The sequence below is a fragment of the Oncorhynchus clarkii genome, chromosome 20, assembly GCF_045791955.1.
Source record: "Oncorhynchus clarkii lewisi isolate Uvic-CL-2024 chromosome 20, UVic_Ocla_1.0, whole genome shotgun sequence".
NCBI lineage: Eukaryota > Metazoa > Chordata > Actinopteri > Salmoniformes > Salmonidae > Oncorhynchus > Oncorhynchus clarkii.
In genome coordinates this window covers 792,097-807,051 of record NC_092166.1, presented here as the reverse complement: position 1 = coordinate 807,051, position 14,955 = coordinate 792,097, and the positions used below count along the sequence as shown (strand labels likewise).

At 43.5% G+C, this 14,955-nt stretch overlaps 1 protein-coding gene across 1 annotated transcript; it reads left to right on the top strand.

Annotated features, from left to right (window-relative positions):
• The first annotated feature begins 7,764 nt into the window (after positions 1–7,764).
• Positions 7,765–12,963, top strand: LOC139377197 (chemokine (C motif) receptor 1b, duplicate 2). Its single transcript, XM_071120197.1, has 5 exons — positions 7,765–7,811; positions 8,360–8,556; positions 9,628–9,785; positions 11,538–11,816; positions 12,086–12,963. The coding sequence occupies exons 2-5, from the start codon at positions 8,379–8,381 to the stop codon at positions 12,602–12,604; spliced, it is 1,134 nt and encodes a 377-aa protein (XP_070976298.1). The 5' UTR covers positions 7,765–7,811; positions 8,360–8,378; the 3' UTR covers positions 12,605–12,963.
• Positions 12,964–14,955: the final 1,992 nt, after the last annotated feature.

Genomic DNA, 14,955 nt, shown 5'->3' with positions numbered 1-14,955 from the left:
GATTTGATTTATTGCTTTGGGCCCGATTACCTTGAAGACGTGTCTGCGGCTTTGCACCAGAAATAACTGTGACTTTAAATAAAAGGAAAATAAGGTTTTAATATATACATTTTTTTCATGAATTATGCAACACATTTGCTGTGATAATGATTATCAGTTACTTCATTGTCCATGAAAAAAAACAATGTACAAATTATCTAGACTACAATTGTCACTACGTTCAACTGAAGATAACGTCTTCAGGATTGGTGGGTCCCCTGCGGATGAGCTAATGTAAGCTAATGCGATTAGCATGAGGTTGTGTGTAACAAGAACATTTCCCAGGACATAGACAAATCTGATATTGTCAGAAAGCTTAACATCTTGTTAATCTAACTGCACTGTCCAATTTACAGTAGCTATTACAGTGAAGGAATACCATGCTATTGTTTGAGGAGAGTGCACAATTTTGAACATGAAAAGTTATTAATAAACAAATTAGGCAAATCTGGGCAGTCATGATACAAGATTTTGAACAGAAATGCAATGATTCATTGGATCGAACAAAATCTTTGCACATACACTGCTGGCATATAGTGGCCAATATCAAATTGCGCCTGGGCTGGAATAATACATTATGGCCTTTCTCTTGCATTTCAAAGATGATGGTTAAAACAAAATACAAAACAACTTTTTTTTCTTAGCATTATCTTTTACCAGATCGAATGTGTTATATTCTTCTACATTCCTTTCACATTTCCACAAACTTCAAAGTGTTTCCTTTCAAATGGTACCAATAAATTGCATATCCTTGCTTCAGGGCCTGAGGCAGTTAGGTTTGGGTATGTCATTTTAGGGCCTGAGCTACAGGCAGTTAAATTTGGGTATGTCATTTTAGATGAAAATTGAAAAAAAGGGGCCGATCCTATTATGTGATGCGTATCATCCAGGTAGAAAACAGTGTTGAACAAACCCTACAGGATCATATTGTAGGCGTCTATGAAGAGTGTAATTATTTATACCGGGATAATAAACAAACAAGCAATCAAACAAAAGGTCACCTATAGCTGCATGGCCGATTGCATTATCAAAAGTTAGCTGTAGATAGCTATGTTGTTCGAAGGTAGAGCACTTACTTTGATTATGCAGTGATCACCTTTGTTGTTGTCACCTACAGCCGATAATGCACAAAATACGGTGCCTGTTGAGGTTAAGTTCCTGGCGGCTGGACATCTGTAGCTGGTCCTGGGTCCCTGAATAGGCCTCGTCTCATTGGGATCTCAGTGCTTTCCTGAACAGACAGCCATTATCACGTTGGCTGCTGTAGGTTCATCACCTCAGTCCATCTACAAACACATAGCCTATTAGCTATACAGTTGTAATGTTATATTCCTGAAAGGGGGGAAATATGACAAATGATTCAGACTGACACGCAGCCTCAGAAACGAAAACATCAAATGTTTAGAACTGTATTGTTTGCATGTTGATTGTATTTTAATGTAGACCTGTAGGGAAGATAGGTTCTGTGGAGATGATCATATTGATACAGTGGTTGTATTTTAATGTAGACCTGTAGGGAAGATGGGTCCTGTGGAGATGTTCATATTGATACAGTAGTTGTATTTTAATGTAGACCTATAGGGAAGATAGGTCCTGTGGACAAGATTCAGTGGTTCTATTTTAATGTAGGCCTATAGAAAAGATGGGTCCTGTGGAGATGTTCATATTGATACAGTGGTTGTAATTTAATATAGGCCTATAGGGAAGATGGGTCCTGTGGAGATGTTCATATTGATACAGTGGTTGTATTTTAATGTAGAGCTATAGGGAAGATTAGTCATGTGGAGATGTTCATATTGAAACATTCAGTGGTTGTAGTTTAACCTTTTGAAACTAGGGGGCACTATTTTCATTTTTGGAAAAATAACGTTCCCAAAGAAAACGGGCTATTTCTCAGGACAAGATGCTCGAATATGCATATAATTGACAGCTTAGGATATAAAACACTCTAAAGTTTCCAAAACTGTAAAAATATTGTCTGTGAGTATAACAGAACTGATATTGCAGGCGAAAGCCTGAGAAAAATCCAATCAGGAAGTGACCCTTATTTTGAAACCCCTGTCTTTCTATGCATCCCTACTGCCCATTGAAAGGGATATCAACCATATTCCTTTTTCTATGGCTTCCCTAATGTGTCTACAGCCACTAGACATAGTTGCAGGCTTTTATTTTGAAAAATGAGCGTGAACGACAACATTGCGTCAGTGGTCAGGTGGTGATTTGTGTGTAATCGACATTGTTCCTCTCGCTCCTACTGAAAAGCCAATTGTCCCGGTTAATATATTATCTAATAGATATTTGAAAAACACCTTGAGGATTGATTATAAAAAAACGTTTGCCATGTTTCTGTCGATATTATGGATCTAATTTGGAGTTTTTTTCGGCGTGCCGTGACCGCAAATTCCGGTGGATTTCTCAACAAAACGTAGACAAGAAAGGGAGGTATTTCGGCTATAAAAATAATCTTTATAGAACAAAAGGAACATTTGCTGTCTAACTGGGAATCTTGTGAGTGAAAACATCCAAAGCTCCTCAAAGGTAAACGATTTAATTTGATTGCTTTTCTGATTTTCGTGACCAAGCTTCCTGCTGCTAGCTGGACATAATGCTATGCTATTTTTTGACCGTTGCGCTATGCTAATTAGTGTAGTTGATGACAATTCTCCCGGATCCGGGATGGGTAGTTCTAAGAGTTATTAATGTAGGCCTAAAGGGAAGATAGGACATGTTGAGATGTTTATATTGAAACATATCTTATTTTTTAAAGTTCCTAACTTGTTTGAAAAGATTAGTATAGGTTTTCTCAGGTGGCCCCACATGGGGCTCCAAACCCAAGTTTGAGAACCATTGTACTAACCCCTCTTTCTGCTTGCTTCTTCTCTCTCTCTGGTAGGAGTGGTCTGCCAGGTAGGATGCAATCAAGGAGGGTGCAGAGTCTGAGATGCCCAGCCCTGAGAGGCTGGAGAGGAGGATATGATAGAGCCTGAGATGCTCAGCTCTGAGAGGCTGGAGAGGAAGATCTGATGGTTCATGGTTTTATTTATTCGGATCCCCATTTGCCGAAACCAATGGCAACAGCAAGACTTACTGGGGTTCGACACAACAAAAAAGCCATTACAGACGAAAGACTTTACATAGAATTGCCCTAAATTTAAAAACATTAACATGTAGTGTGTGTGTCGATGGCAGTGGATAGATCTAGGAGGATGAGAACAGAGGAGAGAGAGTCAGCTTTGGCATTGCGGAGAGCCTCCGTGACACAGAAAAGAGCAGTCTCGGTTGAGTGAGCCGTCTTGAAGCCTGACTGGTTAGGATCAAGAAAATCGTTCTGAGTGAGATGATGAAAGAGTTGGTCAGATACACCACGCTCAAGTTTTTTTGACAGAAAAGAAAGAAGGGATACAGGTCTATAGTTTATGACATCAGAGTCGAGTGTTGGTTTCTTGAGGAGGGGAATGACTGCCATTTTGAAGTCAGAAGGGATGCAGCCAGTGGACAGGGATTTTTTTTAAATGTATTTTACTAGGCAAGTCAGTTAAGAACAAATTCTTATTTTCAATGACGGCCTAGGAACAAGGCAGTTAACCCACTGTTCCCCAGGTGCTGAAGATGTGGATGTCGATTAACGTAGCTCTCTGATTCAGAGGGGTTGGGTTAAATGCGGAAGACACATATCAGTTGAATGCATGTACAACTGACTAGGTATCCCTATGTACAACTGACTAGGTATTGACATTATTGGTGGTGTGTGTCTGTTACGTACAGATCCCAACCAGATTTCTGAGGTCCAGAGCAGGGACCTAAAGTTAGACACCAGAGTAGTAGAGGAGACAGGAGGAGTTAGAGGACTGATCTTGGGCCTGGTGTTCTTTGTGGGCTGGGCGCCATAAAAATACTCATCTTCCTCAGGACCCTGGTGGTGTACAAGAGACAATATGGTAGTGTTGGCAGTGCTGAGTCAGCCACACAACAAGAGGTGAGTGTGGAGCCAGAAGCAAGTTGGACAATTCCATGTGACTCGGCTGTTGGCGCTCTCTCACTGCTGTCTCAACCTTGTTGTCATGACTGTCCTGATCAGGTCAGGTTACAGGAGACCACAACCCTACAGATTATCCCTCACCCCCAACAGAGGAGGAGAGATCTAGGGGTATGAAGATGTGGGGGTTTTATGCCCCCTCATGCCCATTGTAAATCTTAGACAACAGACAAAATTCCTTTGTCCTCTCACTATGGAGAACCGGCCTCAGAACATTAATCATGAAATAAATGGACTTTGGAACAATGGTTTCCATCAGCCACAATGGTGGTCATGACGATAGATGGAATATGAAAATGTATGTCATTTTTGTTTTGTTATTAAAGGTTAAAGGATGACATTATTACGAAAACCTTGTGACTTTAAGAGTTTTTTCTAGTATATGCTTGATGTTTATACATTGTCCAAATCAAAGAGAATGTTTTGGTAAAGGTGAAATGTGAAGTTAGTTGTCTAAATTGGATCTGAGTAAAATCTAGACCTTGCCTCATAACTTGATACGCCCAGAGAATTGCCCTAAAGGCGGTCACGCCCACTTCTGACCTTGGTACGCCCAGAGAATTGCCCTAAAGGCGGTCACGCCCACTTCTGACCTTGGTACGCCCAGAGAATTGCCCTAAAGGCGGTCACGCCCACTTCTGACCTTGGTACGCCCAGAGAATTGCCCTAAAGGCGGTCACGCCCAATTGCCCTAAAGGCCCTAAAGGCACTTCTGACCCGAGGGTATAAGACATGTGAGTTAAGAATGAACATATCAGACTAAGTGACCCGAGCTGCATCCATGGTCTGAGTAGTCAACGAACTTGTTGAAGACAAAGGAACCTTCTTCTACCCATGCTACGGATGAGTAGCTGTGTCTAAGAGGGTGAATTCAAGCAGGACCACCCAGTCACCACTCTCCATCGAATCGTGGTATCTACACTGTTTTCATTCCTACATTGTGAGCCCTGAGCTACAGGGCTGGCTGTCTGTCCTCAGAAGACTCCTTTCAGAACAGAACCAAAGAGTTGCACCAGAGAAGTATGTCATTGAGAAGCCTAAACGATCCACGCGGAGACTCCCACCAGAGACCTTCAACATGTAAATACATCATTATATTCTGACCCATAAGAGCGGCAGTTCGGGGCAAGGTTAGGGTTCAAATAAGCATAGCTGACAAATGCACCCAAATGTCTGTTTCTCTCGTGTACTTTCTCTTTCTCTCTCTCTTTGAAATCCCCATTTTGGGTAACACGTGTGTTGTCCCTTTATACTACGTTCTAACCAATAGCCTAGACTGTGTTTTGTGTATGTGTATCTTTTATTATCATTTTAGCTTTCTAGTAAATAAATAATGAACTAAAATTGGTGTGGTACGAACTCATTGGTGGGACTCGGGTTTGTGCAGAGTCCCGGATTATGCAACGTTCAGAATGAGACTGTGGGGGAAATTGATTAATTAGCGACTGTTGTAAAATCTTTGAGTTAATTTGTGAAATAGAAACTCAATAAAACTAATTTTCCCATTGTCCCTCAGGTTAATGAGTTAATACTTGCCTGATTCATTTAATCACGCAATTATAAACCGTTAATCATTCGATGAGCAGCAGTCGTCACATTAACTAATACAGTGTTACGACACTGGTAAATAGAATGAATAGAACCTCTAACCCTGGTAAATAGAATGAATAGAACCTCTAACCCTGTGTTCTACCTGTTTGTTGGGGTTTTATAAAATCGGTATATATTTTATATTATTAATATTTAAATGTTGTAAATATTGATAATTGTGTAAATATTTAATCATTGTTTATCGTTTTTAAGTCTTCTGAATAAAATACAGATTTGTTTTCTCATTTTTGGAAAATGTCTCAAAACTTCTAATATATGGCAAAATCAAATCAAATTTGATTACAGCAAAATGCTTACAAATCCTTAACCAACAATGCAGTTTTAAGAAAATACCCCCAAAAAGAAAAAGATAAGAATAACAAATAATTAAAGAGCAGCAGTAAATAACAATAGTGGGGCTATATACAGGGGGTACCAGTACAGAGTCAATGTCAAGGTGCGGGGGCACCAGTGTCGAGGTAATTAAGGTAATACATACATGTAGGTAGAGTTATTAAAGTGCCTATGCATAGATAATAACAGAGAGTAGCAGAAGCGTTCCGGGGGGAGGGGCAATGTGAATAGTCTGGGTAGCCATTTGATTAGCTGTTCAGACGTCTTATGGCTTGGGGGTAGAAGATGTTCAGAAGCCTCTTGGACCTAGATATGGCGCTCCGGTACCACTTGCCATGCGGGAGCAGAGAGAGCAGTCTATGACTAGGGTGGCTGGAGTCTTTGACAATTTTTAGGGCCTTCCTCTGACACCGCCTGGTATAGTGGTCCTGGATGGCAAGAAGCTTGGCCACGGACATATACTGGGCCGCAAGCACTACCCTCTGTAGTGCCTTGCGGTCGGAGGCCGAGCAGTTGCCACACCAGGTAGTGATGCAACCCGTCAGAATGCTCTCGATGGTGCAGCTGTAAACTCTTTTGAGGATCTGAGGACCCATGCCAACTCTTTTTGAGGGCACAATGGTGTTGTACGCTGAGCTGTAGTCAATGAATAGCATTCTCACATAGGTGTTAATTTTGTCCAGGTGTGATAGGGCAGTGTGGAGTGCAATAGAGATTGCATCATCTGTGGATCTCTTGGTGCGGTATGCAAATTGGAGTGGGTCTAGGGTTTCTGGAGTAATGGTGTTTATGTGAGCCATGACCAGCCTTTCAAAGTATTTCATGGCAACAGACGTGAGTGTTATGGGTCAGTAGTCATTTAGGCAGGTTACCTTAGTGTTCTTGAGCACGGGCACTATGGTGATCTGCTTAAAACATGTTGGTATTACAGACTCGGTCAGGGAGAGGTTGAAAATGTCAGTGAAGACACTTTCCAGTTGGTCAGCGCATGCTCGGAATACACGTCCTGGTAATCCGTCTGGCCTTGTGAATGTTGACCTGTTCGAAGGTCTTACTCACGTCGGCTGCGGAGAGCATGATCACACAGTCGTCCAAAACATATGATGCTCCCATGCATGTTTCAGTGTTACTTGCCTCGAAGCGAGCATAGAAGTTATTTAGCTCGTCTGATAGGCTCTTGTCACTGGGCAGCGCTCGGCTGTGCTTCCCTTTGTAGTCTGTAATAGTTTGCAAGCCCTGCCACATCCGACGTGTGTCGGAGCCATTGTACTGCGATTCGAACTTAGACCTATATTGACCCTTTGCCCATTTGATGGTTTGACAAAGGGAATAGTGAGATTTCTTATAAACTTCTGGGTGTGAGTCCCGCTCCTTGAAAGCGGCAGCTCTACCCTTTAGCTCAGTGCAAATGCTGCCTGTAATCCATGGCTTCTGGTTGGGATATGTATGTACTGTCACTGTGGGTACGACGTTCTCGATGTACTTATTGATAAAGCCAGTGACTGATGTGGTGTTCTCCTTAAGAGCCAATAAGACAGAGCTCTCCCCTCAGGCGCCAAGAAGGAATACTCATACGTTAGACTAAATAATGTGTCCACTCATCCATTTTTTAAATGTGAAACTGAGTTGAAATTGAGGAACAACACAGTCTGTCCATTTATCCATGTTTGACTAAATGTGAAACTGGGTTGAAAATGAGGAACAACGCGTAGTTTGTCCACACCACCCTCGAACAGTGGTTAACAGTTCTCTCACTAACAACATCTTAACACTCTGAGAACCGGTTCACATGGTAGGTTGGTGTTAACATTATTATTATATTATAGAGAGGCTATCGATATGTGGTCAAATTGAACAAAATGCTGCTGTAGTATTTGATGCATCTCATGTAATTTCCACATCTTGGAAAGTGTCTCACACTTTGTAATAAGTCCTGCTATGTAACTCTATTCTCTGTGGTCTGTACTGTAGTGGCTCTCTGTCATTCTACAGTATAAATCACCTCTATTCTCTGTGGTCTGTAGTGTAGTGGCTCTCTGTCATTCTATAGTATAAATCACCTCTATTCTCTGTGGTCTGTAGTGTAGTGGCTCTCTGTCATTCTACAGTATAAATCACCTCTATTCTCTGTGGTCTGTACTGTAGTGGCTCTCTGTCATTCTATAGTATAAATCACCTCTATTCTCTGTGATCTGTAGTGTAGTGGCTCTCTGTCATTCTATAGTATAAATCACCTCTATTCTCTGTGATCTGTAGTGTAGTGGCTCTCTGTCATTCTATAGTATAAATCACCTAAATTCTCTGTGGTCTGTAGTGTAGTGGTTATCTGTCATTCTATAGTATAAATCACGTTGCAGCGATGGACCTGACTGAGTCCTGGAAGACCATGGTGAATGAGACCAGCTCTGTGAATGACAGCAACTACACTGATGAAGACTATGGTGATAAACAGTTAATCCTGCTGTGTGACGAGGTCGGAGGGTTAGAGGAGGTCACGGCTGGTTGCTTCCTGGTCATCTTCCTCCTCAGTGTCACAGGTAACTTGGTTGCTTCCTCCTCATCTTCCTCCTCAGTGTCACGACAGGTAACTTGGTTGCTTCCTGGTCATCTTCCTCCTTAGTGTCACAGGTAACTTGGTTGCTTCCTGGTCATCTTCCTCCTCAGTACCACGACAGGTAACTTGGTTGCTTCCTCCTCAGTGTCACAGGTAACTTGGTTGCTTCCTGGTCATCTTCCTCCTCAGTGTCACAGGTAACTTGGTTTCTTCCTCCTCATCTTCCTCCTCAGTGTCACAGGTAACTTGATTGCTTCCTCGTCATCTTCCTCCTCAGTGTCACAGGTAACCTGTTTGCTCTTCGTCATCAACAGCGTTTTCGGTGATGTCTAGGTAACTGTGTGTTCTGTGTTGTCTAGTTTCACGGTGTGTTCTGTTTTGTCTAGTTAACTGTGTGTTCTGTGTTGTCTAGTTAACTGTGTGTTCTGTGTTGTGTAGTTAACGGTGTGTTCTGTTTTGTCTAGTTAACTGTGTGTTCTGTGTTGTCTAGTTAACTGTGTGTTCTGTGTTGTCTAGTTAACGGTGTGTTCTGTGTTGTCTAGTTAACGGTGTGTTCTGTTTTGTCTAGTTAACTGTGTGTTCTGTGTTGGCTGTGTTGTCTAGCTGACGGTGTGTTTTGTGTTGTCTTGGTAACGGTTTGTTCTGTGTTGTCTAGTTAACGTGTGTTCAGTGTTGTCTAGTTAGCGGTCTGTTCCACGTTGTCGAGGTAACGGTGTGTTCAGTGTTGTCTAGTTAGCGGTCTGTTCCATGTTGTCGAGGTAACGGTGTGTCCTCTGTATTGTACTGCTTCTTGACACAATGCTTAAACCGGAAGACAGCCAGAGGAAACACTGTTCACCTGGCAATCGTGTCAGCGTGCATTGCGCCCTCGACAGGAATTGCTGGAGAGCGATGGGACAAGAACATCCCTGCCGGCCAAACCCTCCCCTAACCCGGACAACGTTCGACCAATTGTGCGCCCCCTCATGAGTCTCCCGGTGGAGTGCCTTTGACCACTGCGTCACTCTTGAGGCCCCTGTGTTGTCTACTTAATGATGTGTTTTGTGTTGTCTAGGTAATGGATTGTTGCTGGTTGCCTTGTGTCGTTATGAGGACCTAAGGAGGGTCACCAACATGTTCATCCTAAACCTGTTGATCTCTGACCTCCTATTTACCCTGACCCTGCCCTTCTGGGCCGTCTACCAACTCTCCCACTGGATGTTCGGTGACCTGGTGGGTATGACCAACCCTGACTTCTGATCTCTAACCCTAACCTCTAACTCCTAATCTCTGACCTCAACCTCTGACTTCTAACCTCTGACATCTAACCTCTAACCCTAACCTCTAACGCCTAAGGAACGTTAAGGAAATGAAACATTAGCCACTAGCCACTTTAATAATGTCTACATATCTTGCATTACTCATCTCATCAACCTCCTAACCTTAACCCTAACCTCTGACCCTAACCCCTGACTCCTAACCTTAACCCTAACCTCTGACCCCTGACTCCTAACTTTACCTCTGACACTGACCTCTGGACGCTAACCCTAAACTCTGACTCCTAATACTAACCTTTGACTCCTAACCCTAACCTCTAAACCTCAAACTCTGAATCCTAACCCTAACCTCTAACCCTAACCTCTAACCCTAACCGCTGACTCCTAACCATAAGCTCTGACCTCTAACCATAACCTCAGATATCTAACCCTAACCTCTCAGTCCTATCCCTAACCTCTAACCTCTAACCCTAACCTCTGACATCTAACCCTGACCTCTGAACTCTAACCCTTTTCTCTGACCTCTAATCGTAACCTCTGACTCGTAACCCTAACCTCTAACCCTAACCTCTGACCTCCAACCGTAACCGCTGATCTCTAACTTTAACCTCTGATCTCTAACCCTAACCTCTGACCTCTAAACTTAACTTAACCTTAACTTCTGACATCTAACCCTGACCTCTGATCTCTAATCCTTTTCTCTGATCTCTAACACTAATCTCTGACCTCCAACCCTAACATCTGATCTCTAACCCTAACCTCTGACCTCTAACCCTAACCTCTTTCCTCTAACCCTAACCTCTGAGCTCTAACCGTAACCTCTGAACTCTAACCCTAGCCTCTACCCTAACCTCTGATCTCTAACCCTAACCTCTGATCTCTAACCCTAACCTCTGAGCTCTAACCGTAACCTCTGATCTCTAAACTCTAACCTCTGATCACTAACCCTAACATCTAACCTCAGACATCTAACCCTAACCTCTAACCCTCAAACTCTGACTCCTAACTCTGACTATGACTCTGACCCTCAACCCTAACCTCTGACCCTAACCTCTGACCTCTAACCCTAACCTCTGATCTCTAACCCTAACCTCTGACGTCTAACCCTAACGTCTGAAATCTAACCCTAACCTCTGACTCCTAACCCTAATCTCTGACATCTAACCCTGACCGCTGACATCTAACCCTAACCTCTAACCCTCAAACTCTGATTCCTAATACTAACCTCTGACTCTTAACCCTAACATCTAACCCTAACCTCTGACCCTAACCTCTAACCCTCAATCTCTGAATCCTACCCTTACCTCTAACCCTAACGTCTGACCTCTAACCCTAACCTCTGACCCCTAACTCTAACCTCTGACCCCAGGCCTGTAAGCTGTTGACGGGGGCATACTTCACCAGTATCTACAGCAGTATGATGCTGCTGACCTCTAACCCTAACCTCTGACCACTAACCCTAACTATAACCTCTGACCCCAGGCCTGTAAGCTGTTGACGGGGGCATACTTCACCGGTCTCTACAGCAGTATGATGCTGCTGACCTCTAACCCTAACCTCTGACCACTAACCCTAACTATAACCTCTGACCCCAGGCCTGTAAGCTGTTGACGGGGGCATACTTCACCGGTCTCTACAGCAGTATGATGCTGCTGACCTCTAACCCTAACCTCTGACCCCTAACCCTAACTATAACCTCTGACCCCAGGCCTGTAAACTGTTGACGGGGGCATACTTCACCGGTCTCTACAGCAGTATGATGCTGCTCACTTCCATGACGGTGTACCGCTGTGTAATAGTCGTCGCGTCCCGCTGGACAGTCGTTCCCCGGAGACGACTGAGGTACGCATTGGCCGCCTGCACGGCATCATGGGTAGTCAGCCTGGCCGCCTCCCTCAGTGATGTCATATCCTCCCAGGTACAGGAAGTGGAAAACGGGACAAGAATATTCATCTGTGAGGTCTCACCTGGAACTACGGACGAGGAGGTGGGTTACGGTAACTTAGAACAAAAGAGAAATGTCCACTCACTGTTTACTGCTCCTAGTAGGGATGTTTGTTTAAGCTTTCAGTGATACACGTTTCCACTGACATGGTCTTTGTATGTACTTTGTGTTTCAGCAAACAGTGAGTGGACATTCCTGTTTCCAATTGTGACCAGTGTTTCCAATGTTGGATATTTCATATATAACCCCTCTGTCCCCCAGAAGCTGGATATTCATAGATAACCTCTCCCTCTCTCTCTGTCCCCCAACAGCTGGGATACTACCTGCAGGTGTCCCTGCTCTTCGTCCTCCCTCTAATCATCATCATCCTCTGCTACAGTGCCATTCTCAGGACGGTCCTGGTAACTGCGACCAGGAGACAACACCGCACAGTGCTGGTGGTCTTCTGTATCGTGGTAGCGTTCATTATCTGCTGGGCGCCGTACAACCTATTCATATTCGTCATGTCTGTCTACACACCTGTAGACTGTGCGCTCAAGGAGCGGCTGCATGTTGTGTACGTTGTGTGTCGTATTGTGGCCTATGCCCACTGCTTCCTGAACCCTGCTCTCTACATGCTGTCTCACTCCTTCAGACGACATCTCTGGTCGCTGTTGTGCTGTCTGATGGGGGAGGAGAGGGGAGGGCAGGGGGGAGGAGGGGAGAGGAGTGTGGGACACAGTTCGTCCCACGTCACCCCTAGACCAACAGGACCTGCTGTGGTGCTTCAGGACCCCAGAGAGAATAACTATACAGCTACATGGATGGAGCTAAGAACGGAGCAGGAATGAACTATGGAACTTTCTCAATGACCTTCTATTGGCAAAGGGGTTTTTCCTGCCCCTTCTAATGGTTAGAAAAGGCCATGTTTAAAGCTTTGGATCTGAGGAATGAGGAAGTGAGATTAGCCAAAACAAAAACATTTGAATCCCTGATTATGATTCTGTGATACACAGAATGTGAATTCTGTGTTCAGTCCAGAAATGATTCTGTGAATAAGTCTATGCTATATTCATACAATATGAAGACAATATATTTTTAACGTAGAATATATGAAATACTATATTATCAATGGTTGATGTAAAACTGGAAATACATGCAATGTGTGGTTTGAGGTGGTATGCTAAGTAAATAAAAAGCTGTGTGTGCAGAAGTAGCACATGTGTATTTTTTTGCCTGTGACTTGGGTTAGGTTTAGGGTTAGGCTGGACCTGTCTGGATGCTGGCTTGGGTTAGGCTGGACCTGTCTGGATGCTGGCTTAGGTTAGGTTTAGGGTTCGGCTGGACCTGTCTAGACGCTGTCTTGGGTTAGGTTTAGGGTTAGGCTGGACCTGTCTGGATGCTGGCTTGGGTTAGGCTGGACCTGTCTGGATGCTGGCTTAGGTTAGGTTTAGGGTTAGGCTGGACCTGTCTAGACGCTGTCTTGGGTTAGGTTTAGGGTTAGGCTGGACCTGTCTGGATGCTGGCTTGGGTTAGGCTGGACCTGTCTGGATGCTGGCTTGGGTTAGGCTGGACCTGTCTGGATGCTGGCTTAGGTTAGGTTTAGGGTTAGGCTGGACCTGTCTAGACGCTGTCTTGGGTTAGGTTTAGGGTTAGGCTGGACCTGTCTGGAGCGGCTGCATGTTCTGCTAACATCATCAAAGCAAAAGAACAACGTCTGCACTCAGTTTGTTGTTTTTATTAAATAGTTTTCATTAAATGGTTTTTAATTATAGCTAAAGTTCGTATTGCTACGGATTCCGCGACTCGGTCAGCCATTAAGGCTGGGACCGCAAGTTTGTGTCTCAGATTCCTGTTAAGTAGAAGTTAGCTGCTAGCCATCATGAAAACAGATCAGGCTAATGCTAGCACTGCTAGCCTACAGGTGTTTTTATCCACGGCACAAAGTCTTCAAGTGTGAGATGAATTAACAAAGTAAACTTGAGGAAAAGGCTGCCTAAATTCTGTCAGCATATCGACTGAAATACTCACGCTCCTAAAACACTAGGCCACTGTTACTCCAACTTCCGGGATGCATACAAGGCCCTCCCCCACTCTCCTTCCGGCAAATCTGACCACGGCTCCATTTTGCTCCTCCCTACCTATAGGCAGAAACTCAAACAGGAAGTACCCATGCAACGCTGGTCTGATCAATCGGAATTCACACTTCAAGATTGTTTTGACACGCGGACTGGGATATGTTCCGGGTAATATTGATGTATAAACTGAAACGGTAACTGAGTTTATCAGGAAGTGTATAGAAGATATTGTACCCACTTGTACTATTAAAACCTACCCTAACCAGAAAACGTGGATAGATGGCAGCCACCATTGTCTGTGTACCCAAGAAGGCAAAGATAACTGAACTAAATTACTATCGCCCCGTAGCTCTCACTTCTGTCATCATGAAGTGCTTTGAGAGACTAGTGTGGTAGCAGAATCAGAATCCTTTAGGTAACATTTATAAATAAGATGTTTTATTCATTTTCATGAGTATGCTTATGTGGGAAAAGTAACTTTTTCCATTGGAGAGAGGTTAGGCTTGTCTTCTTATGGGAATGTGTCTAACTATTTACATGTCCCCTCTGAGGTTGCCCTTATCTTGATTTACTATATGGCCTAGGAGGCTCACTGTCTCTGTGAGCTTGTCCAGGAGGGATTGTATTTGAGATGGGAGTATCTAAAATGACAATTGATATATACCATTGGATGAGGTAATGTCTTGGTACTATGTGGTACCAAGAACGAGATGTGGTACCAAGAGCTTTGTTTTAGGAGAGCAAACTGAACGATAATTTATAGCTAATGTTGTCTGGCTATGGGATACTCCTCTGACTAGTAAATCTTCCTTTGTTTAATGTTCCTAAGATCTGTGTTATTTGATGTGTGAGTTAAGAGGTGTGTCTTGGCTACAAATGATACTAAGAACTGTTTTGTAAGCACTCTCAGAGAATTCATTTATAGACACTGCATTGATCTGAGAGTCACAAGGCTATGGTGAAGCTCATATAATTAAAGATGGACTTTATGATAACTCTGACTTGTGTGTGGTTTGCTCTCTCATGATTTGGTAATACATTAAATTTCCATGTCACTAGTCAAAGATCATATCACTTCCATCACTTCCATCTTACCTATCACCCTAGACCCACTTCAATTTGTA

Coding starts and splice junctions, on each gene's coding strand:
- LOC139377197 (XM_071120197.1), top strand. CDS start 8,379: ATGGACCTGACTGAGTCCTGGAAGACCATGGTGAATGAGACCAGCTCT. Junction 8,557..9,627: donor CTTCCTCCTCAGTGTCACAG/GTAACTTGGTTG, acceptor TGTGTTGTCTAG/GTAATGGATTGTTGCTGGTT. Junction 9,786..11,537: donor ACTGGATGTTCGGTGACCTG/GTGGGTATGACC, acceptor CTCTGACCCCAG/GCCTGTAAACTGTTGACGGG.